The sequence below is a fragment of the Rhinopithecus bieti genome, unplaced genomic scaffold (assembly GCF_001698545.2).
Source record: "Rhinopithecus bieti isolate Rb0 unplaced genomic scaffold, ASM169854v2 scaffold_80089, whole genome shotgun sequence".
Lineage (NCBI taxonomy): Eukaryota > Metazoa > Chordata > Mammalia > Primates > Cercopithecidae > Rhinopithecus > Rhinopithecus bieti.
The window spans coordinates 601,777-625,015 of NW_016830445.1; the positions used below are offsets into that span (position 1 = coordinate 601,777).

A 23,239-nucleotide genomic window follows, 5' to 3' on the forward strand; every position below is an offset into this window, starting at 1 on the left:
TTGCAGCTTAATTTAGAAAGAATGGTAAAACTAAGCTTGTACGTACCGTCAAGTTTAAATACAAAATAAGAATGTTCATTCAGGAAAACATTTCCGTGTCTGCCAGAGAATATGTACAGGGCGGGCCCCGGCTCTGACCCACGGGCTCTTTGAAATCTGACTGTCTGGTTTCCAATCCTTTATCTGGCAATTGGAGGCCCTTCCTTAGTTATCATTTGACTGGTGAACAACACAGAGCTTCCTCTAGAGGCTTCTGTTCTTGCATTTTAGCAGGACTAACATTTGAAATAAAATCTGTGATGATTCTTGCCAGAATTACTAAAAGACAAATTTTCTCTGAGAACACGGCCAGCAGTATTGCTCTCCCCCAAGCCTTACTCTCAAAACGAGAAAGGAATGCAGGGAAGTGAGGGAGGGAGAAGACCTTTAAGTCCAAGGTGACAGGCCTTTCCTCGAAAATATGTGGTGGATCTGATTTTGGGGTGGAGGTCACGTATTTTAGTAATATAACAATTACTTTTTTAAAAAATGTTATCAGTGACTCTGAGACTAGGAAAAGGTTCATTGGCCGTCTCTGCCTCTCCTGACTCTAGTTGTAAATGGAGCAGATGTAACTTTGATCAAAATAGGAAATTCTCTTGGCCTCACTAACCTGGTTTGTTCATTTTTGTTTTCAATGAAAAGTCATGGTTCAAACATGAAGAATTTAATTTGCAGAGCTGATTGAGACAGCAGTAATTAAAGGTGTAATTTTTTAATTTAGCCCACTGAGGGGGCTAGGGTAGTCTTGGAAGTTCAAACCAATAGGAATCTTGGGTTTCTGCAAAGATTCTTTCTGGAGGCTTTGGGAGTGAGAGTGAGGGTGGAGAAGGACGGAAAGGAGAGGAGAGAGGGGAGGTATCCCCTCAGGATACCTGTGCACCATGACTAAGCAGGACCAGCGTTCCTTCCTGGCCACTCATGTACACGCTCTCTGCCCTGTTCATTGTCGCTGTGTAGTGACAGTAAGCCACCTGCCTGAGTCTTGAAATGTCAGGCACCCCGGAGCCTGTTGCAAGCAGCTGGGGGTCAGATCCACGCTGGCTGCCAGTGGAACTTAGCTCCTCCTTCCCCCTCCTCTCTGCCCACCTAAAGTCGACCTGTGGTTGCATTTGCTATTCAGCATCCACGTAACTCCTAGAAGTTCAGCTGGCTGTGCTTAGAGGGAAGAGAAGACAACATTCTCCCCTACCCACTGTCAGGGGCACTCAGGAAACCGCAGCCTGACTTGGCGGCTCTACTTCCTTCTGGAGTCACCAACCTGTGTCTGCTGCCTTGGCTGCTCCTCAGCCACCTGGCAAATGTCTTCCTTAATGCCCCTACTCTGGAGCTGTCTGTGAGCACGCAGCCCCAGAGGGACTGAACTCCCCCTGCCCTTTCTCTCCAAGTCACTGTCCACCTCTGGAGGTCAGAGAGGAGCCTGGATGCTGGAGCCGAGGCTGACTAAACTCATTCCATTGGGTTACTGGTGTTCTGAGTTTCAGGAACTTTCCTGAGAGTGACAGCTAATATCAATGGAGCATAATTGTGTACCAGGCCCTATACCAAACGCTGTTACCTCATCTCATTTAATCCTCACAGCAGCCCCATGAGATAGATACACTAGTATTTCCATTTTACAGACTGAAGCCTGGAGAGGATAAATCGCTTGCCCCGTGGAAAAGGTGGCAGAACTGGGGTTTGGACCCAAGTGATCCAAAGTCTGAGCTTTCTTGAACTTGGCCTTGAGCCAAGCCCCAGGGCCTGTCCCCTGCCAAGGCCCCAGGGTAAGGCCCCCGTGTCCCCCGCCCTGTGCCGTCTATCTTCAGGCCCTGGTGCTGGAAGTACTGCACTTCGGAGGGCTCAGTCTACCAGGGGTGAGAGAGGCCACAGGTGGGGATAGTGGGGGGCTTCCCAAAGGCCCCACTTTAGATGGAGTTGCCCAGATCCTCTTCATAGGCCCAACCCCTCAGAAAGGGAAGATGGCGAGTTTACTGCCTCTGCAATTGCCCAGTATTCATGACTGCCTAAGTTAAAGCTTATCCTTAAGATAGAAAGCATATCAGACCCAGTGGGGGCTTAATCCAGCCTTCTCTAAGGCAGGTTTGATTCCCCCTTCTCTACCCTCTCCATATTTGTCAAAACAACATCATGTGCCTCCTTGGTCTATTTCTCCGCAGCTGCCCTCTTCCCCCTGTGCTGCACAGCCTGCCTCAAGGATCAGATTCCAGGCTTTTTTCTGTTCTTATTCCAACTGGCCTCCATCCACATCCCTCCTCCCCATGAAACCGCACTCCCAGCTCTGCAGATCTGAGTGGGGCTCAAATGCACGTGCACTGAGGGCACTCTGGCCAGAGGCTACCTCTTGCTATCCCCACTCTTCCACAGTTCAACTCCCATCTCCTTGACAGACTTGTCTTTGTCTTTGAGTAAATGTAAGATCTGTTCTGCAGTCGTGAATAGTGAAACCGAAGTAAGTCCTAACCCTGATTTTTGCAATACACCAAGGTATCTCCAGTAATCTTCAGGGAGAAGGGACATCAGATGATGCAAACAAAATTCATTTTGCCTCAGTCTGATTAAACATCAAGATCTATCACCTAGCCTGGAGGGAGGGTGGGGAATTCAGTGATGCAATTTGGGGTCATTAAAATCTCACAAACCAGCGCTGGGTGTTGCAACTCCATAAAGAGTTAAAGATCCCTCCCTTAATAATTCCAGGTCCACATCCCGTATCTGGTAATTTCAAGTCCAAGAAGCTCTGAAAGTCAATTTTACTTTTGTAAATTTGATGCCAAATTTTATGTGGGGCACATAAAAGTTGGGTGGGGCACATAAAAGTTGGGGCAAAAGTTGACTCTGGACTTCCTTAAATATTCATATTTCTTTGCAAAAGTAATGAAATGCTGCTTCAGACTACACTGGAGGGTTGTGTGACATTTGGTATTTGTACCACATTACCTTCCCAAAGTCCCAAATGTCCTGAATTTGGAAATTCATCAGGCCCCAGAGGTTTCAGGTCCAAGCCCACAAGGCTGCACTAGCCCTGGCTGAGCCTGTAGTGTGTGCTGGGCACCATTCTAAGCAGTTTCAAGTTAGTATCTCCTTTGCCTTCCTAATGCCCTATGTGAAGGGGACTATTCCTTTCCCCATTTTCAGCTGAGGCTCAGGGGTTGAGTAACATTGCTCATGGGACCTGAATCAGTCAACATCTGTAGCCAGACTTGAACTTCAGTTCTGTCTGCCTCCAGTGCCCTTGCTTGCTCAAGCTCCCATGCTAAACAGCTGCCCCAAAGTCATGTGGCATTGCCTTTTACCTTACGTGGACGTGAATGGTGCATTGAAATTGAATAGTTCACTCAACTGATAAAGCAAAATCCCCCAAGTAGAGAGATGCTGGTCTGTACATAAAAATGAGCTCCTATACAGAAGGCTGGATTTGGCTTTTCAGCTTACTCAAGCGTTTGTGTCTCATCTCACATTTAGAAATAACTCCTTTAGAAAAATAAGATCTAGGCCAGGTGCGGTGGTTGATGCTTGTAATCCCAGTGCTTTGGGAGGCTGAGGTGGGGGGATCACGTGAGCCCAGGAGTCTGAGACCAGACTGGGCAATAGAGTGAGACCCTGCCTCTAAAGAAACAAACAAACAGACAAAAACCAAAAAAGCCCCCACTCCCCGCACAAAACCTCAAAGATCCAGATTTAAATGAATGTCCAATTTTTCCATGGTAACCGTTATCATCCATGCCAAATGCAACAGGTTGGTAAATGCCATATAATAGGTAATTAGTGTTCCTGAGGCTCAGCTTGAGCATCAGTAAAACTTGGGAAGTTTGCGTAGCCTGCTGGAAGTGAGAAACATGTTCTTCCCCACCACTGGGGCCACCATCTGTCCTGCAGGGGTCCCAGCTCTTGCCTCAAACACTCGTTTTTTTCTTTATTTTTTTTTCCTCCCCTGGAAGAATGACCAGGCCTGAGTTCTTAGGTCTTAGAGTTAATGGGGAGAGGCCATAAGAAGAAACAGAAGGACTGTTGAGACCCCCAGCTTGGAGGCCTGGAAGAATACCAGGTAGAGAACAGAGTGCTAGGGAAAGGAGTGGAGTGAGAGTGCCGGAGAGTTCAAGAAAGAGCAAAGTGAGATCCCCAGTCTGCAAGGCAGGGATGGCCCTTGGCCCTTTCCCCTTTCCTATCAGGCTGGGAGTTGTCCAGGAGGGTCAGGGCCTAGAGCAAAAGGAGCCCACAAGGCTCAGAGGCTGCACAACTCCTATCAATCTCATGGTGGGCACAGGGTCTGGAGAGAGCGTGGCTTGTGTCTGTCCTGCCACAGCTACTGGTGTTTAGAACCACATCTTAGTCCCATGAAACAGATCTGGGAGCACAGGATCAGGAGGTAGAGTCATCATGACACCAAACCCCTTGTCAGCGCATACTTTATGCCAGGCCCTGTTCAAAGTGCTTTAGATGTATTAACACACTTAATCCTCAGACAACCTATCATCACCTTCATTTGTAGAGGAGGAAGCAGTTAAGAGGTGACAGTGGAAACACAAGTCTCCAGAGGCAGTGCCCCATGCGTGGGAGTATGAGTGTGGGCTCTGTAGCCAGATTGCCTGCTCTGGCCCCAACTTGCTGTGTGACTGTGGGCAACTTTGGTCACTTCTCTGTGCCTTTTCCCGCAACTCCCAAGAGAATGGTAACAGCCCCTGCCTCTGAGGATTAAAATGAGAGGAGGCAGGTGAAGCACCAGGTCCCATGCCTGGCCCCTGGGGACAAGCCAGCACAGGCTGGAAAGGCAGCTCTTGGTGGCAATAGCATTTCCCATTTGGGGACCCAGCTTCTTGTCTCTGCTGGCCAAGGTTGCTTGCCCCCTTTATTGTGCTCCTAGCCCCAGAGAGCTTGACTGCTTGGTCTTTCTCCTGAACACTTTCTCCAACCCCACCTAGGTAATTGGTTGAGTATGATTTGCATGACCCCAATCATTAAGAATTCTCCCTCTGAGCCAGCTGATCCAGCTCTGGGACAACACAATCAGTCTACAAAAAATGTACCCAATTGAAGACAAAACAAAACAGAAAGGCTCACAATGTTAGATGGTGACACGTCTCCAGGCTGAGGATCTTGCCTGCTAGTGAAAGAGTTCCCGTGTTGATGATGGGGCTTCACCGAGCTAGCTGCAGAAGTCCATGCAAACAGATGGCAACAGCCCTATAATAAAATCAAACCAAAGTGCTCCTGAACTGCAGACCAGGGCCCGAGCCCCAGGTAGCCTGCTGTGTCCTATGTGCTTTGCCTGTCTCCACACCGCTTCCCCGGCCACCCCCATAGGAGCTCTACTTGCCGTATGGTCTATCAAACGACCAACTCTCTGGTGTCAAGCACTCTGCATGGTTATGCTCCAGGAAACCTGGTTAGAAAAGACACAACCTCTGTACTCTAGGGGTTGCCACGGAGCTCTTGAATAAGAGGTCAGCCCCTGACAGGTGCTTCCCTTGGGCCAGGTCTCTGGCCAAGCACTTTATGATATCTCCTCCTTGACCACTCTCCAGAAGAGGGAGGCACAGTGGGAAATGGAAGTACTGGGGACAGTCACAGAAAAGCTTCCTGGAGGGGATGGTGCCTGAGCCCTAAGGAGCTGCAGGTGTTGGACAGGAGAGAAAATGTGGGAAGGGATGACCAGGCCTAGGGAACGGCCCTGGAGTAAAGGCTGAGACCAGATAGCGTGGACCAAGTGCTGCAGGCACTTCTGGGTAATAGAAACAAAGTGCAAGGCAGGGCCTGATGGATGTTGAAGGGCCCAGGAGGCTGGTGGGGCCAGCTTACGGGCCTCTGGGGACATCTGAGCAAGTGTAAAACATGATCAGGTCACTGTTTTAGCAAGACGACTCACAGAGCAATGGATGGTTTATTGGGAGAGACCGGTTAAGGGTCAACTGTATGAATTCAGATAAAGAATCAAGAGGACCTGAACTTGGGCAAGGATGAGAGGAATGGGAAGGAGGGATGGTAGATGGCGACTGAGTATTCTGTGTAGGCACACATGAGACCTGGCCCCACTGAGCCCTGCCTCCTGGTATTTACACCCTCATGCAATCTCCTCTGGCTTACATCTAATGAATAGAATACAGCAAAAGTGGTGGGATGTTACTTTCCAGACTAGATCATAGAGACTGTGACTCCTGACGTGCTGGCACTATCCCTCCTGCCTCTCCCCCCATTACCCTGCTTCACTGGCACACTCTCTCATGCTCACTCAGATGAAGCCAGCTGCCATGTTGTGAGTTGCTCTGTGAAGAGGCCATGTGGCAAGGAACCGAGGGAGGCCTCTGGCCAATAGCTCATGAGAAACCGAGGCCTCAGTCCAACAACCTGCAAGGAACTGCTTCCTGCCAGCAACCACGTGAGTGGGCTTGGAAGCAGATCTTTCCCTATTGAGCCTTGAGATGACTGCAGCCTTAGGAGATACTCAGTCAGAAGACTCAGTTAAACCATGCCAGGATTCCTAACACCCAGAAATCAGGATGTGGGGTAACGTATGCATATGGTTTGAAGCTGGTGCTTGGGGTAATTTGTTATGCAGCCACAGATAACTAATACAGGCAGGGGTCACAGCAATGAAAACTGGGAACTGTGATAGACACAACCCAGGTGGAGTCAGCTGCATTTCATGATTGAAAAGCCTGGAGGAGATGATGGAGGGTCAGAAGTCAAAAGTAATTTCAAGAAGAGCACAGGCCCTGGAGTGAGACCACCTGGCTTCAAGTTCCTGCTCTGTCCCTTGCGAACTATGTGACTCTGGGCAAGTCTTTCAACTCTCTGAGCCTCAGTTTCTTCATTTGTAAAATGGAGATGATGAGAGTGACTACCTTACAAATACCTGTCTTTTTCCTTTCACGACCTGCCTGAGTATCCAGCACAGTGACAAACGGCATGCGGAGGTTGCTCAGCAAAAGTTTGCTGTGGCATTTCTAGAAGGCTTAGTGTTCATCATTCTGCCAGCAGGGATAAGATTTAAATGCTTCAGTGCAATTTCCTTACATCTTAAGAAGGATTCACTAGTCTTTCTACATGGCCCAGTGCAGGGAAGGCATTTCTGTATTCGGACTTGTCCCACCTGGCTCCTTCCACCGGGAGCACGTTGTGGGTGCAGCTTTCCTTCCAGGGAAGTTAGGTGACCTGAACAGGCACTGAAACCATAACCTTGGCCTTATTAACACTGTGCTTTTAACCACACAGGATTAGCTGACTTCAGTAGACTTTTTCAGAATCATTTCCACTCTCAGAGAGAACTATAGCCTGGATTTACCCACCAGAGCCAGATATTGGCAGCATGAAGCACAGTTGTTATTTCCAAAACCAAAGAACACAGCCAGATATGAGATTGTTTTACCTGTCTGGGCAGAGCAGGCATGGAATCTGAGGCCACTGATCGCTGAAAACGCTGGGGTTGCTGCATCATCTGCTGCAGAAGGAAGGATGAATGGTCAGGTTGCTGCTGCTGTTGCTGCTGTTGCTGCTGCTGCTGCTGCAGCTGCAAGGTGGCAGTGGCTGTGGAGGAGGCAGTGGCTGAAGAGGCCTGTGTTGGTGTCGGCTGCTGCAGGTAGTGGAGCAGGGAAGGCTGCCTAGAGGTGGCAGGCATGGAGGGCATCTTCTGGGGACCCGGCTCAGAAACAAAATGGGACAAGGGCTTGGTGTTGCCAAAAGTAAATGGCTCTGTGGCTCCTGGGCTGGAGCTTGCCATCCCCTGCTGCATGATCATGCTCAGGGTTTTGGATGAGTTGCTGTTCATGGGCTTAAAGATCGCATTTGCTTGCTGCTGCTGCTGCTGCTGCTGCTGCTGCTGCTGCTGCTGCTGCTGCTGCTGTTGCTGCTGCTGCTGTTGCTGTTGCTGCTGCTGCTGCTGCTGGCTTAGAAGATTACTGGTGGGAGTGAGGCTTCGGATCAGGGAGCACTGTGGGGTGAAGGACTGCTGTGGCAAGCCTGGGCTGGAGAGCTTCTCCGGGCGATAGGGTGGGGACGGCCCAGGGTTGCTGGCGGGCAGAGCAGACATCAGGTGTCCTTGAGGGGTTTTGACGGTAGAGGACACGAGGTTGGCAAGAAGGGAGCTCTGAGGGCCGAACTGCGGCTGTTGAGTGAGAGCAGGGCTGGGGAGCTTCTCAGGAGCATAGGGCATGGCGGGCCCCAGGGCAGCATTGCTGCTGGACGTCATGCTTGACAGTAAGGCATTGGGAGAGCCTCGGAGAGTGCTGCCCGACAAAGTATTGGACGACATGCAGGACACCATGAGGCTCTGGGGGCTGAATGGTGGGGGTGGTGGCGGCAGTTGTGGTGGTGGTGGGTGTGGCGATGGCACCGGGCGGTAAGGTGGAGAGAGTCCTGGAGGAGGCAGACCAGACCAACTGGGGGTGGGCCCTTGCTGCTTCGTAGCAGACCCCTGCTTGCTGGCTGCCAGTGCCTTCAGCTGGTGGGCGTGATGCCACTGAGGCACTGGTAAGGGGGGCAGAGCAACAGGGAGCATGGCCTGGACCTGGCTCTTGGACTGTGCCATTGAAGAACTCGGTGACACTATCTGCTTACTGGTGGAAGGAATCGGATAGCTGATCCCTGTGGAGGACGGGATCTGAAGTGACATGCCAGTAACTTGGCTGCAACTAGAAGCAAACTCCTTGCTGGAAGCCAGGCTCTCCAAGTGTGACATCTGAACCGAAGGCTTGGGAGTTGTGCTTAGGGTTGCCTGGGGATGATCTAAAACCAGTGGCTCTTCTGGCTTTGTCCCCAGTATCTTCTCAAGATCTAGCTCATTCGGAGAAGGGTCTTGAATTTTGGTGAGCTCCTCTAGCAGCTCTTGAAGCTCCTGGTCTACAGCCGGCACGCTGTTGATTTTCTCATAGTAAGGAACAGCAGGCCCTTTCAGTCCCACTTCTGTAGTCTGTGGTACCACAAATGGTGAGCCCATGATGTTGCCATTCATAGGGTTGTTCTCGAGCAGTAACGACTGGCCAGCCACTCCCATAGCCGCAGGGCTAGGATTCATTGTCAATGGAGGGACCTGCAGCTCTGCACAGGCAGTACCAGGATGGGCGCCTGGGCCCATTGCAAGGGTGACATCTTCAAGGCAAGGCCTCTTAATTTTATTAGGGTAGCCCCCATCAGCCATGTCTGGAAACTGGAAGTGGTCTTCTTCTTGTCTCCTCTTAACAGTTCCCTGTGAATGGAAGAGAAGAGAAGAGGAGAGGGGAAGGGAAGAGAGGTGACACACACACACACACACACACACACACACACACAGAGAGAGAGAGAGAGAGAGAGAGAGACAGAGACAGAGACAGAGACAGAGAGAGAGGAATTTTTATAAAGGCTTGGCATATTAAAGCTAATGAACAGGAAACGTGCATGATGAAACAGACCTCTCAGTTTAAAGACTTATAGTTGTGAAAACTATAAAATACAGCCTGTCTTTGGAACCATAGTGCTTATTTCTTCATTACTATGTTTCATTTAAACTGTCTAATTACATTTCAAATAAGGCATTATGTTGTCTGTATACTAAAACGGGATAGAACATTATGCAAAGGGTGATCTGCCCACTTCAAGGAGAATTCAATAAAACTATGCAGAAGTTACTAAATGAACCATGCGGCCAAAGGCAGGCATTGGAGAGAAAACTAGAAGTAGCTAAATAGTTTTAATTCTTACCTGTCTACAGACACATACATTTTAACAAAGGAATACCATAGTATAGACTTGAACTTTTAGGTTGCCTTCTTGTCTTGGTTAAATGCATCAGGCTGCAGTGGTAAAACAGAATACAACAGAGCCCTTACAGGAAAGAAGTAGATCTGGATGTGTTTTCTTGGGGAGCTGTTTAAAATACTGTTTTGGGGAAAGCACAAGTTTCAGAACAGTCATTGTAGGCACCGTATTTGTTGTTCCATTTATTTTTACACATACACACACACACACACACACACACACACACTGCTATGTGTACACAAAAATAATTTGGAAGAACCTATACCCAACAATTTGGAGTGGTCATTTATTTGGGATGACTGGCAATTCCCTTTCTATTCTCTTCACTTCTGCTTGTTTGTCTTTAACGAGAAGGACTCGTAATCCAAAAATTTAAAAAGGTATAAAGTTATCTAAATAAGAAATTCTCCTCTGAAGATGCATCCTCAGGTTGGGGAGATATCAAACAATGAGAAAAGGTCCCAATCTGGGATCTGAACCTCAGGGGAGCTGCCCACCCTTTATAGAAGCACAGCCTTTGGGAACAAAGCAAACTCACTAGCAATGTGAGACTTCCTACTCTTCATGGCTTCATACAGTTATCCATCGCGTTGTGTTAATGACCATGACCTGTATGTTAGCAGGTAACCGGGAAAGGAAGTGGGGGCAAAGGAGTATGTGCAGGAATGATCAAAATAAGGAAAGGAAGAGAGGGATCTGGAAACCACCTGAATGCCGAGAAGTGAACAGGTGGAACTCTTTTAAAGCTTTTTTCCCCCCCACAAAATAACTTCTTTTCAGCTTTGGAAGTTTCACTAGGACATACAGTACTCATCCTCTGATGTCACCTTAAGTTTGGCTCTTCTGGTTTGATGAGCTTGTAGCCCACGAGGAGCTCAAGGCCTGCATGGGGTCACTTGCCAGCATGATAGGGGGCATGACTGTCATGGCCAAGTGAACATCAAAGTAGATCCCCAGGGCTGTATGTCTCAGGCCTTGCTGCACATCAGAATCACTTAGAAGCATCCACATTCCTGGGCCCTCCCACCACAAACTGACAGCTTCATCCAGGGTGTGGCCCAGGCATCGGGAGTTTTTCCAACAGCTCCATGACTGATTCTCAACAGAAAACCACTGGCCCAGAGCAAGGTTGGAGGCAGCGTGGCGTAGGACTCTGATCTTGGCCTTGCCACTGAACCTCTCAGAGCCCAGTTTCTTTATGTGTAAAATGAGTGTAATTACATTTCTTTTCTCATGAAGGTGCTCTGACTATTAAGTGAAACAGGGCACATTATATGACACCTAATAGCTCCTCACTAACTGGTACCTGGCATTTTAAAGGGCAGGTATGGAAGGGTTCTGGGAGTCCAATTCCCTTCTTAAAGACAGGGAGGTCTCTGAGACCTAGAGAGTGGCAGGCCTTCCCAGAGTTGCTCAGCCAGAGGGCAACGAAGCCCAGGTCAGATGCTGGGTCCCTCCACCACCACTCAACTGCCTCCAGACCCACTGCCTTCGCCATGTTGGTGATAGGACACTGCATCGCCCCCACAGAAGGGGCTTGCCAACTTGAGTGAGAGGACTTGCACACTTCTTTGACTTTTCTTTTGAGATGCCCACAACCTGAACAAGGGCACTTCAAGGGACAGCTCTGTCACCAAACTCATCTGAGGTCTGAATACCATGGGTCAGGAAGGAATGGGTTGGAGAGGGGTAGAGCAGGCACAATAAGAGGTCTGAGGCCCATGCAGTCATTCAGTGCCCACTTTCCCAGGAGCCTGACTGGGCACAGCACCCATAGTGTCCCTGAGCTGGCCCATGGAGCAGCTCACTAACTGTTTGGCCCACAGCAGGTGCTCAGTAAATGGCAGTTGAACGAAGCAATGGACAATGGAACATAAATGACCCAACACACAGGGAACTCAGCCATTTACTCAATCCATTATGGAGCAACCTACAAACAAGCCACTGTGTCCCAAACTGAAATTGTGTTTCTTCTACATTCTCCCAAAGAATCCAAAGAGATCCAATAGGTTAAAAATAGAAATGTACGAAATAGATCAATCAGGGATGATTGCGTGTGAGTTTGACATAAGGATCCCCCGCAGGGAGTCTGAGCTGGCAACAGTCAGTCCCAATGTGCTGTTCATGATGTCTCGAACTGCAAGACAGTTGTAACAATGGTGAAGCAAAGCAATGCAGAGCCAGGCAGGCCAAGGAGGGGTTGGGGGTTGGGGAAAGGAGGGGAGGGCAGGGGCTGTGAGGGGCAATGGTCTGGCATCCCTGCCAGGTGAGCCTCTGAAATTTGCTGGCAGCTTCTATGGGCTCTCAGAGCTTTCACTTAATTGTTGGTCACCCTTAACCTCTGGGAGTAAGGTGCAGGGATGGAGGAGGCAGGGCATGACCACCAGACACTAAAGGTACCAGCTGGGGCCACTGGTAAAGGAAAGGAGGCTGCACCTCTCCTACATGAGAGCCTGTGTACACACACCTTTTCCAGCACCCATCAACTGTATCCCAAGCAAATGGTCCCTGATCAATTCCAATTCTAGAAACCAACTGACTACTCAATAACAAAGTAGATCCCAGCAGGCCGCCACTGCTGGAGCGGATGTCACTTTTGCTATGCCAAGTCTGTGGCTGGACAGCTGCTAGCATGTACACTCACTGAATGTTTCATGAGGATGCCTAATAAAGGGGGCAGGCTCACCTGGCTTTTCTCAGGGGTGGGGTTGAGGTTGCCGAGTGAGGCTGCTGTTTTGGCAGAGTGGCAGGCTGCAAGCCTTTTCTGAGCTTTCATTTTTCAATGGACTTCAATGAGACTCCACTTTGTCAGAGGCCATGCAGCTCCATGTTTTGGATTTCATGGAATGAGCTTTCAACGGTGAGCCTGAAGTACCCTGGCTGAGCAGCAAGAACACCAGCCAACCCTAAACAAGGCCGAGGACAGGCGGCTGTGTTTACACAGAAGTGCTCAGCCTTGCTGTAATAGCATCTGCTTTCACCAGACATCAGTGAGGCGTGGAAATCTATTATCCAGTTAATTTTGCCCCTAGATAAAGGCTTGCTTTCGTGTCTCCTCTTCCGCAGTCCCATGATCTGTTACTCATCTCAACTGCGAGAAGTTGGCTGGACTTTCCCCTGTGCCTAGTGCCACACTCGTGCCTTCACTGGGTCACCTGTGCCTGTGGCTGATGCCGCTGAGGTTTTGCCTGCCCGGACTGGGTGTTTCTGACTAAATCCCACAGCCACCATTTTAGATCAAGGGCAGGAGATAGCTCACTGCTCCGGAATGACCTCCCCTCCCAGCATCCAGGTTGGGGGCGGATGGTCCCCAACCAAGCTCCCAGCCCTTTCTAAATGAATCTCCCTGCTTCACCTATGTGCTTTTTTCCAGTCTCTGTGGTCTTGATGACAGCAGGGTATTAGTCCTAGCTATGCCACAGCTCCTACTTCCTTCAGGCCTCTCCCTGTGACAATCAGTAGACACTGGCAGGATTTCTACAGAGCATATCTCAAGCTTCTCTTCTTATAGAAAACAGTATGGGATATGATTTGTTTTCAGACAATTAGTTAAGGGATAAGGACACTGGACCCCAGATGTCCCCACTCCCAGCTAGAGCCCTCATAGGCCCTATCTTTGGTGGCAAGGAAGGGGGAGGGAGTGAGTGACAGTGCCCTGGCATCTTTTAGAAACGAATTCCTTTCTCTCCATACATAAATGCCTGCAGAGTCCCATTTCAGAATCCGGCAGACAAAGCCGCCAATGTGATCCCCATGACCTTATCAACATTCATTAAAATGCATTTCAAGGCATGTGATGGCCTCCCCACCCCCTAAATAATGAGAAAACAAAGGTTTCCCTTCTGACAGAGACAAGTTCAGCTCTGAAGTCAACATTATTTCTGGTTCTGTCTGAACAATGACATACGGCAACTCTTCCCTTTCTATATTTCTAGTCCAGAATGACAAAAAAAGGGGAAAAATTTCTTAGAGAAGGTAGAGATGATAAGAATACAGTCCATGTTCATAAAAGGAGCATAAACAGAGTAAAGAATATAACTTATCCAAAGAAGTCTGGCAGGCTGTTATAAATGCTTAATTTTGAACAATGTAGCTGGAGGTTTAACATGGACACCAATAAAAAGGCCAGCAAAGGGTGTGCACTCTTCCTATTGGGCAGGAAGATAAGAGGTCAAAGGTAGCCAGGAAAGAGAAACTCAGGGAGCCTCATTTTCCCTCCAGAGGGCACTGGGCATATAGGCCCTGGGCAAAATTGTCAAAAAGGTGAAAATCGCCTGTGGCTTATTTAGTCTGCTCTTTCTTCACTAGCACCTCACCAGTTCAGCTCAGGCCAATTTGCTAGTCGGTTTTCCTAGTCTCTTCTCTTACATCCATACTCCATGAACAACTTTATTCAATATTGTTACATTTTCCCCCTGTGAATTTTGAGGCACCTGATGTTGGCCAACTAAATCAGACTTCAAGCCCTCTGAGGACAAGGATGGTCCCCAGTAGACTATCTCAGAAGAAAGTAATGAAGATGTTGTGGGGTATGATGGAGGTAGCTGTAGAATAGATAAGAAAATAATGTATCAGGAATGGGTTTGAAGAGACAAAGAGATGGGAGGTGGGGAGAAAGAGAGAGAATGAGAGCAAGGGAGAGAGAAAGAGAATGAATATGTTTGCATTTGCACATGGGATCAGATGAATATCCATGTGTATAGTGTCAATGCCTGTATTTGGGGATGTGTTATTTACATGTTTATTTTTAGCAGAATATTCCAGCAAACTGAAACTGACCTTTCTGTAGAACAAACAGAATTTGAGCATTTCCAAAATTGCAAGACATCAGGCTCTGGAGAATAGCAGGGTGGTTGGGAACGGCAGGGAACCCTGAATGCTAATGCTGATTGGTTTCAAGAGGAGTCAGTTACATCTCAGCAGCAAATCTCTGATAATGGGTGGTTTGGAGCAAGAACCTCAACCTACAAATCGGGGATTTATTGGTGTCCTTGATTCGCCCCTGAGCCAGCACTCGATGCAGGCAGATGCAGGCTGGGGTGGAGGAAGGGGCCCTGGAATGTGCATCGGAAGACTGGTGGTTAAGTCCTAGCTTCTCCGTTCGTTGTGTGGCTGAGGGCAAGCCACTCCCCTCCCTGAGGCTCAATTTCTTCTTCTGTAAAATGGGTACTTGGCCTACCATGTGTGCCTCACAGCATCAGTGAAAGGTTCCATTGTACTCACTGAGGAGAGCACTTGGGGAGCAGTAATCACTACTGATGTCATTCTCAAGGCCCTGTGTCCTCGCATTGGGCTTCTGTTGCTTTCTTACAAATAAGGATGCATTCACTAGGATTGGGGGATGGGGTGGAAGTAGGGGGAGGCAAGCAGCTTAGTCCTGACAGCACTGAACTGACAGCCAGCGATGCTGTCTTGGTGGCTGAACCTGGAAACTCCTGCCTCCTGCTGCTTGCCACCCCCTGCCACTCTGAAGGCTGCCACAGTCGTCAGCCTTCAGCCACCCTGACCTGAGGGCTGGGGCTTCAACAGGCTTCTACCAGAACTATCTGAGCAGCAGCCCGGCATGGCTGGAAGAGCGCTGACAAAGGCAGAGATGAGCAGACCTGGGTGGGCAGTGTTCTAGAACTACTTTCGCCTTTTCTGTAGTGTAAGCATGCTAGTTGGAAGAACTGACAGCTCTAAGGATGATCCTCAACCTATAGATATATATGAATTTAATGAGCTCAGAATTTGTATTGTACCATCTCCTGAGAAGAATCAAAGTATTCTGCCATTGAACAAGCATTTGTTGAGAGCTAGCCTCTAACTCCTAGACTGTCAGAACTGCTGGGCCCTTCAAGACAGGCTGCTCCCACTCACTCATGTTAAGCCTGGTGAGGCCTGTAGTCTGTTTTCACAGGAAGAAACCCTCACCCAGTCTTCTCCAAACCCATTCCCAGGTTCTGTCATTAGTGGAATAGAGATGATTACTGTGGGGAGAAGAGAAACATCTGGATGGATTTGGTGAGGCTGACCTATAGGGGAAGCAGGTGCTGCCTGAGGGAGCTGTAATAGAAGCTGAAGGTCAAAGGAGAGGGCCCTGTCCCAATCCAGATGACCCCGTTTCTGCTGGACCCAGGTTCACAAGCTTAATCTGTATTTTGCCTGAATTTGGCTAACAAGCCCAAAATCACACAGGCAAAGGGAGAAGTGGAGGCAGAACCGAGGTTGGAGGCCAATAGGGCCACAGGGCAGAGGTCATTTAAGCCCAACCTTCTCACTTCTCCCTGGACTTTGCCTCTAAAGGACCTTGTGGTGTGACCTCTTGCAGGTCCCTTCCACACTCGGGTCCTCAGTTTCCCCACTGTAAAGTGAATGGGTCCCAGCTTTGGTAAGCTTATGCTTACCTGGTGCTTTCTTCCTGGGCTGCTCTTGTAGAGAAAAGATAGATCTTCTTCCTCCATCCACGAGGGCTTCTTTCCCTGGGGGTGAGAGTAGGCTGAGGAGAGCTACTTGCACACACTCTTAAAGAAAGTATTACCTGCACCAGCTCAGTGAGAGGCACGGATCAGACTGTTACTTGAATCAAATTATGAGCCTCCCCAAATACATCCATGACATTTAAATAGGGAATTACTTGAACACAGACTGTGGGGTCCAGGGTGGGGTGCGGGAGACTAGCAATGTGAATCCTGAGAGTAGCAGGTCTGCACTTGTTGGATCAAGAAAGGTGGCCTAAAATTCTGGTCAAATGAGCTGTGCTTGTTGACATATTCTATTAGAGAGTACTACCAAGTCACCAGTCACCAGAAAGGCTGCCAGCTCTCCAACCACCTCGAGGCAACTATCCTGAATGGGGCCTTAACAAGCCTAAGAGAGGGTTGATTTGGTTCCCAAGCCAGTATTTGTTCTGCTGTATGTCAGTCATATGGGACCCAAACCAACCCTCTCCTAGGTGCCTCACCAGTCACTGCAGGGATCCCAATTTCAAGTTTGGTTTTTTATGGTCAAAGTCCAGCATAGACTAAAGGAAGGGGTGGTGATGATTGTGTTAAAAGAGAACTCCAAACCAGTTTAACTCTTGGACACACATCCTATCTCACCATGGTGCTTCCAACCTTCTAGAGATCATGGACTCCTATTTTCCGATGACAAAGCCCCCCACAGCAGTGCTGCCTGGCCATCAGGGAGTGCCTCTGTAACTGAGGCTGAGATCCCACTTTCAGTCCTCTAGCTGTGGCCCAACCCTTCCCCAACCACCAGGTCTGGCCTGTCCTAGGCTCTTAGGTACGGCTGCATTGTGAAATGATGTTCATCTAGTGCACTACCTCATAGTTAAAATAAATCTGTTTAAGCCACTGAGGGTGGTTCCTAGTGCCAACTCCAAGAACAGGAAGCTTCCCTTTCTTGGGAGGAGGGGCAGATGATAAGGTGGATGATCCAGGTCAATGGGAGCAGGGCAACCACAGTAAGTACTGGACCACAAAACAGAGACTCCATGTGTGGCTTCCATTGAGTCCCTCTCCAATTGGTTTGGCCTTCTCTCTCCCATGCAGCACTTCAGCAAGGGGGCTGGCTGAAGGCTATGAATTGTGTGGAGCCTCCTCATTGCAGTCTCCAACCATCTGATGCTGGGAAAATGTCACCAGGATGCAGCCATGCCATGTGGCCAATGAACCGAGAAAATACTCCTTTTCTACAATGCTCTAAAGAGGCAGAATAATTCAGAGGTGAGAAAGGAAATACTCCACCAGGGACCCGGGCAGTTCCTACAAAAGCCAGACTTTCCTTCACCTAGGGAGTGACAAGACCAGTGGAAAACACTCTCAAGCAGTAACCCCCAAATGCTCTGCAAGCCGGTGGGGTCCAGATACCGCACAGGCAAGTGGGCTGTCAAATCCCATCATCATGATGTAAATATCTCTAGGCTGCCCTGGACTGTGCCTGACCCTGTCCTCAGCTTTCCACACCTCCACCTAGAGCCCATGCACAGAAGGACCACCCAGGAATGCTGCAAGTGTAGACTCACCTCCAGGGCCACCCAGGGAGAAGGAGGGCAGCCACGCTGGTGGCTCCAGGCCCATTTGGGGGGTGGTACCTTCACACCACAAAGCCCAAACTGAGGCCCCAGATTTGGCTGATGAGGGCATATTGGACAGGGGGCACTTATGCTCTTCCCCATTGCCACCTGGTCTCTGGCTACCTGAACATGGCTACCTGTAGATCCTCTCACAGGTGCCACCATCTTGGCTGAGTCTCCTGATGCCAGGTCCCTGAGGCAGTGGTGGGCTTCTTGCTAATGCTGATGGGATTAGGAATGGGATAGGTGGGGAGGGCCCTGGACTGGGCCCTGATGAGCCAAGTGGGTTTTTAGAGGGGCTACTGGTGCATTTTAGGGACAGGACACCTGGCAGAGCCAAGTTTGGGCAATAAGGAGCCACTGCTAATCTGAGAGCTAGAAATAATCAGGTTCTGGGTCATTACTAATTAGGGTAGTTTGGGCTGTGTGGAAATCACGTACTATATGGGGTAGCCACAGCTCTCCCTCCAGATAATATCTAAGACTTCTGATTGGGACTGTGTGAATGCAGTAGCAATATCTCTTCTTACAGCCAGGCCCTGCTAGTCCTGCCTCCATGCCCTTGCTGGCTCCCCTTATGGTCTGACCCATGCCAGGCTGCTGTAGTATGTTCCTTCTGCACTAGCGCTCCTTGGGACCTGCCTTTCCACCGTCCCTCAGACCTTAAAGAACTATACAAACCCAAGGGGCTCTTCCGAAGAGAATTGATATGACTTGAGGTAATTCCACTTCTGGAAGCAGTCACTCCATTTTCTGCCTCACTCTTTCAGTACTTCACAGAGCAGGATGACCCAGGTGCCCTTATGGTGAGGATCTTTGCTCAGGGGAGTGTGACTCTCATCAGGGTGGCCCAGATAAACCCAGTGGTTTTGTGTTTTGGAGTGGGAGTGCCTTCCCAAGAGAAGGACATGGGATTGCACATGGAAGCCTGTTTCTGGGTTCCAAGCCTGTTGGATTGGCCCCATCAGATGAGTGGCAACCTTGCCTGTGGGCACTCTGACCAGGGCACACAATTCTTTGCCCAAAACTACTGGAATCACAAGACATAAATGACTATTGTGGTACTAAGCACTTTGTATGCATTCACATAGTTATCTTTACAACTCTATGAGAAAGATATTCCCATTATCATCCTCATCTTAGAAATGAAGAACAGAGTTGTCTGTAGTTTAGAGGTTTATCAGGGAATCATCTCCAAATTGGTAGGGGCTGGAACTTGAGTGTGAGTGACTAGAGAGAACAAGGAGCAAAGATTAGAGTCTTGCCTGCCTGTCTTCCTTCCTTCCTTCCTTCCTCCCTCCCTCTCTTCCTTCCTTATTCCCGTCTTTCTCCTTTCTTCCCTTTCTCCATTTCCTTTTGTTTTAGTAAGGGAGATCTGATTTATAAGTAGACTTCAAGAATGACTTTGGAATACTTACTAAGTGACAGGCACAGTGCCAAACACATTTTAGGCTTTACCTTAATGCTCCCAGTGACTCAAGGAAGTTAGTACTAATATGATCACCCCCACCCTCATTGTACAGATGAGGGTGCCCAGTTGAAGAGAGGGAGTGTCACTTGCTTAAGGGCATGTGGCTGGCTAAAAAGTGGTAGAACCAGGGAGTGAACTTGGGTTTGTCAGCCTCCAGAGCCCTGTCCTCAAGCAGAAGTGGGGCTTGGAGGAAATGGGCCAAGATGGCATTCAGATGATAGGGAAATGGTTGAAGGAGGGCTAGAGCTAGAGAAAGAGAGAGAGAGACTATACCAACTTCCTCTACAAGCAGGGGAAATAACAAGAACAACCAGTTACCAAGCCCCTGCTTCAGCCCTTTTAACTACATCAATTCCTTTCATCTTCAGCGTAACCTTATGAGGTTAGAAATCGGGGTACTGAGATGAAAAGGCCTTTGGTCCAGGGCCTCCTGGGGAACACACAGTGACAGACTGCCAGGAAGGGGCAGTCAGGAGACACACCTGCTGGACCCACGCAGCCTCCCCCTCCTTTCCTGGCATGATAAAAACCGACCCCATTTGGATTGCAGTGGCAAGGTCAGGAAACAAGGTGACAGTCCTCGTCATTGCCAGGACACCAACTAGAGTAGTTTAAATGGGGAAATAGAAAATAGTCGCTACGAGAACATTTAAGATCTGCCCTTATGGTAAATTTCAAATATGCAGTACAGTATTATTAAATATAGCCACAGTGCTGTACATTCGATTGTCCAAATTTATGCATCCTATAACTGAGAATTTGTACCCACTGACTGACATCTCCCCATTTCACACCCCACACCCTGCAACTCTCAGTAACCACCCTTCTACTGTTTCTATGATTTTAAAAAAGTTCTATGAGTTCAGAAACAAACAGAACTAGATGAAGTTATGGATGGATGCACTGAGTAACTTGATTGTGGTAATCATTTCACAATATATATGTATATCAAATCATCACATTGTCCACCTTAAATATTACACATTTTTAATCTGTCAGTTATACCTCAGTAGAGCTGGAAAGAATAAAGAGGAAAAAAAAAAACAGTTGCTGGTTAATCAGAGCTTTCTTCCCTGTAGTAAGGTGTTTGGGTCTCTAGTTTTGGGACTGAAGCTTATATAATCTGGAGTCCTCTTATGAAACATAATGTAAAATTAAAAAAAAATTAGGTACTGGGCCTTAGAAGGCTTGAGGGATGAACTTTGAAGCTTAGGCCAGAGGTGACCTTACCTCTCTCTGTGCTCCAACAGTAGGCTAAATAAAATGGCAAGAAGCTTCAGACCATGCAGAAAATTTCCCTGCTTGAGAAATTCAACTGCTGTGTAGGTGGGAGAAGATTCCAGAGACACCTGATAAGTTCAGAACATTCTAGAGGGGCATCCTGTCTATTATCTCTTCCTGCTAGGACACATCAAAGAGAGATGCTGCTATCAATGGCCACATTTAAAACAATTTATGTCCAGAACATGCCTCCATAGCTCAGCAGAGGGGTCACATGCTTACTGAATAAGCACACTTTAGCTCCTGAGTGCCAACTTTTAGCCTGCAGAGATATCGACCCCACTTCGTAGATTTAGAGCCAGGCTGGTGAGCTCTGATGCCACGAGAATCTTGGCATCAGAGCAGCTGAGGCTTGGAGGGAATGTGGGATAAGGAGTCAGTTTAAAGACTCTTCCCATGGTCTAGGTCCTCTGTTTTTAAATTGAGGTAAAATTGACATAGCATGAAATTAACTTTTTAAAAGCGTACAATTCAGTAGCATTTAGGACATTCACAATGTTGTGCAACTATCACCACTATCTAGTTCCACAACTTTTTCATCATCCCAAATGGAAACCCCCCTCCCCCAGCTCCTGGCAACACATTTATCTACCTTCTGTTTCTATGAATGGGCTTATTATGAATATTTCATATAAATGGGATCATACAATATGTGGCTTTTTGTGCCTGGCTTATTTCACCCAGCATCATGTTTTCTGGGCTCATCCATGTTGTGGCATGCCTCAGCACTCCATTCCTTTTGTGATTCATGAAATTAACTTTCATGTGATTCATGAAATTAACCAAATAATATTCTATTGTGTGGATGTGCCACACTTTGTCAGTCCATTCATCTGATGGACATTTGGGTTGTTTCTGTCTGTCTTTTGGCTATTGTGAATAGTGTTGCTGTGAACATTAGCATACAAGTTTTTGTTGAACACTTGTTTTTGGTTCTTTTGGGTATATACCAAGGAGTAGAATTGCTAGGTCATGGAGTAATTTTATGTTGAACTAACTTTTGAGGAACCGTCACACTGTTTTCACAGCCTGGGTCTTCTTGGAAACTTGCATCATTGGAGGCATATGGAAGAGCAGCAGGGAGAGCTGGGACCCAAAGCTGATCTCCAGACTGGCAGAGAAATCTCTGCAGCTTCCTTAGAGAAGCACCTTTCTGTTCCTGCTACTGGTCCACACCACACTGTACCATGACCTTTGCTAGTACCAGAGGTAGATGTAGGCAGCACTTTTCCTATCTCCAGGCCAAATGATGGCTTCCAGAGGCTGAGGGCCAAGGGAAAAAGCATGAACAAATGCAGTGACCAGGGAGTTGGCTTCTGTACCTTCTCAAGGCCAAGTGCCCTTTCCCGCCAAAAACTGCAACCTGAACAGTGCTTGGTAAAGCCCTAATATCCTATGACAGAGTTTGGGGAGACCCACTGGTCACTGCCATTTGAGTTGGCGAGGACGTTGCACTCTCTTCCTGGCTGGGAATGTGCCTTCTAGCATGGACTGCATTTGCCTCGGGCAAAAAACTTTTCTGAAGGCTTTGTCTTCCGTAAGCCCACTCTGCTGCACCCACTCTTCTGCATCCCAGCCCCTCGGGTTCAGCTCTATATCTGGAACCCTGAAAAGGTGAGCCTATCGTATGCTCCCCATCTATTCAGCCATGCGGGAAATCCCTCTAGATCTATCTTTGGGAACAATATGGCCAGAATCAGCAAGAGACTGCCTGTGCAAGGGGTGTGTACCTGGGAGGTTGGTTCTGCATTTTTATACACATACAGGATGCAGCTTCTAGTAGCAAAGACTTTTTAGAGCTGTATGGGGGGTATATCATGTTCGTGCACTCACAGTAGGCTAAAGGGATCCACATAGACTCTCAGGATGTTGCACTTTTCTAGACCTTCAGATCCAAGTCTTGGTGTTACCAACTACAGGCCTTTATAAAATCCCAGGCCCTTTCAGTGGACAGTGTACTTTCTCATTCATCATCCTTTGATTCTAACAATAATCCTAGGAGGTAGGCAGGGCTTTGCTCAGGGTCCTTGTTACACATGGGTAAACTGAGGCGAATGAGTTGCAGGTGGCTTACTAAAAGTCATATAGATAGTGGCAGAGCAGAGTTTGGCACTCAGGGGTCCAGAGTTCAGCCCAGGTAGCAGAACCCCAAGAACCCCAGGCATGTATAGTGGTGGATGTGTGGACACCTCAGCAGTAAGCCAGCCTTCCCTGAATGAACCCAGAGGTAATTCTGGGGTGCTAAAGGAAAGGCAGATCATTTCAGCTCTTCACACTTAGACTGAGGATAAAAAATCACTTTTAGTTTCAACCACAACATTTTGACTTGCCTGTAGGGACCGTTGTATTTGACCCAAGGTTTTCCAAACTATACATCACAGGATAGTGCCAGGTAGCAGTGACCTCAGAGAAGAAATCTCCTATTGTAGTTTTATGACATACATTAGGGTAGCTTGGCTGCTGAGAATTTGCTGATCCTACTGGGCCCTTAATGAGCTCTCAAGTGCCAGGGTACACTGACTGGACCACTACACACTCCTTGCACATTATAGGCTTTGTAGGCAAATGGATAATTTGATCATACAGAAAGAAGAAGAAGAAGAAGAAGAAGAAGAAGAAGAAGAAGAAGAAGAAGAAGAAGAAGAAGAAGAAGAAGAAGA

At 48.2% G+C, this 23,239-nt stretch overlaps 1 protein-coding gene across 13 annotated transcripts in view; it reads right to left on the reverse strand.

Moving 5' to 3' along the window:
• MAMLD1 (mastermind like domain containing 1) overlaps positions 1–23,239 on the reverse strand; it is a 151,989-nt gene that overhangs the window by 33,460 nt on the left and 95,290 nt on the right. For 8 of the 13 annotated variants that reach the window (XM_017865534.1, XM_017865527.1, XM_017865529.1 and 5 more), the window contains 3 exons: positions 16,155–16,229; positions 7,406–9,220; positions 5,101–5,223 (listed from right to left, as the gene is read on the reverse strand). In XM_017865534.1, the coding sequence (XP_017721023.1) occupies positions 5,101–5,223; positions 7,406–9,220; positions 16,155–16,229 (2,013 nt within the window). The remainder of the gene's footprint in view (positions 1–5,100; positions 5,224–7,405; positions 9,221–16,154; positions 16,230–23,239) is intronic. The other 5 variants (XM_017865541.1, XM_017865539.1, XM_017865533.1 and 2 more) reach the window with 2 other exon arrangements.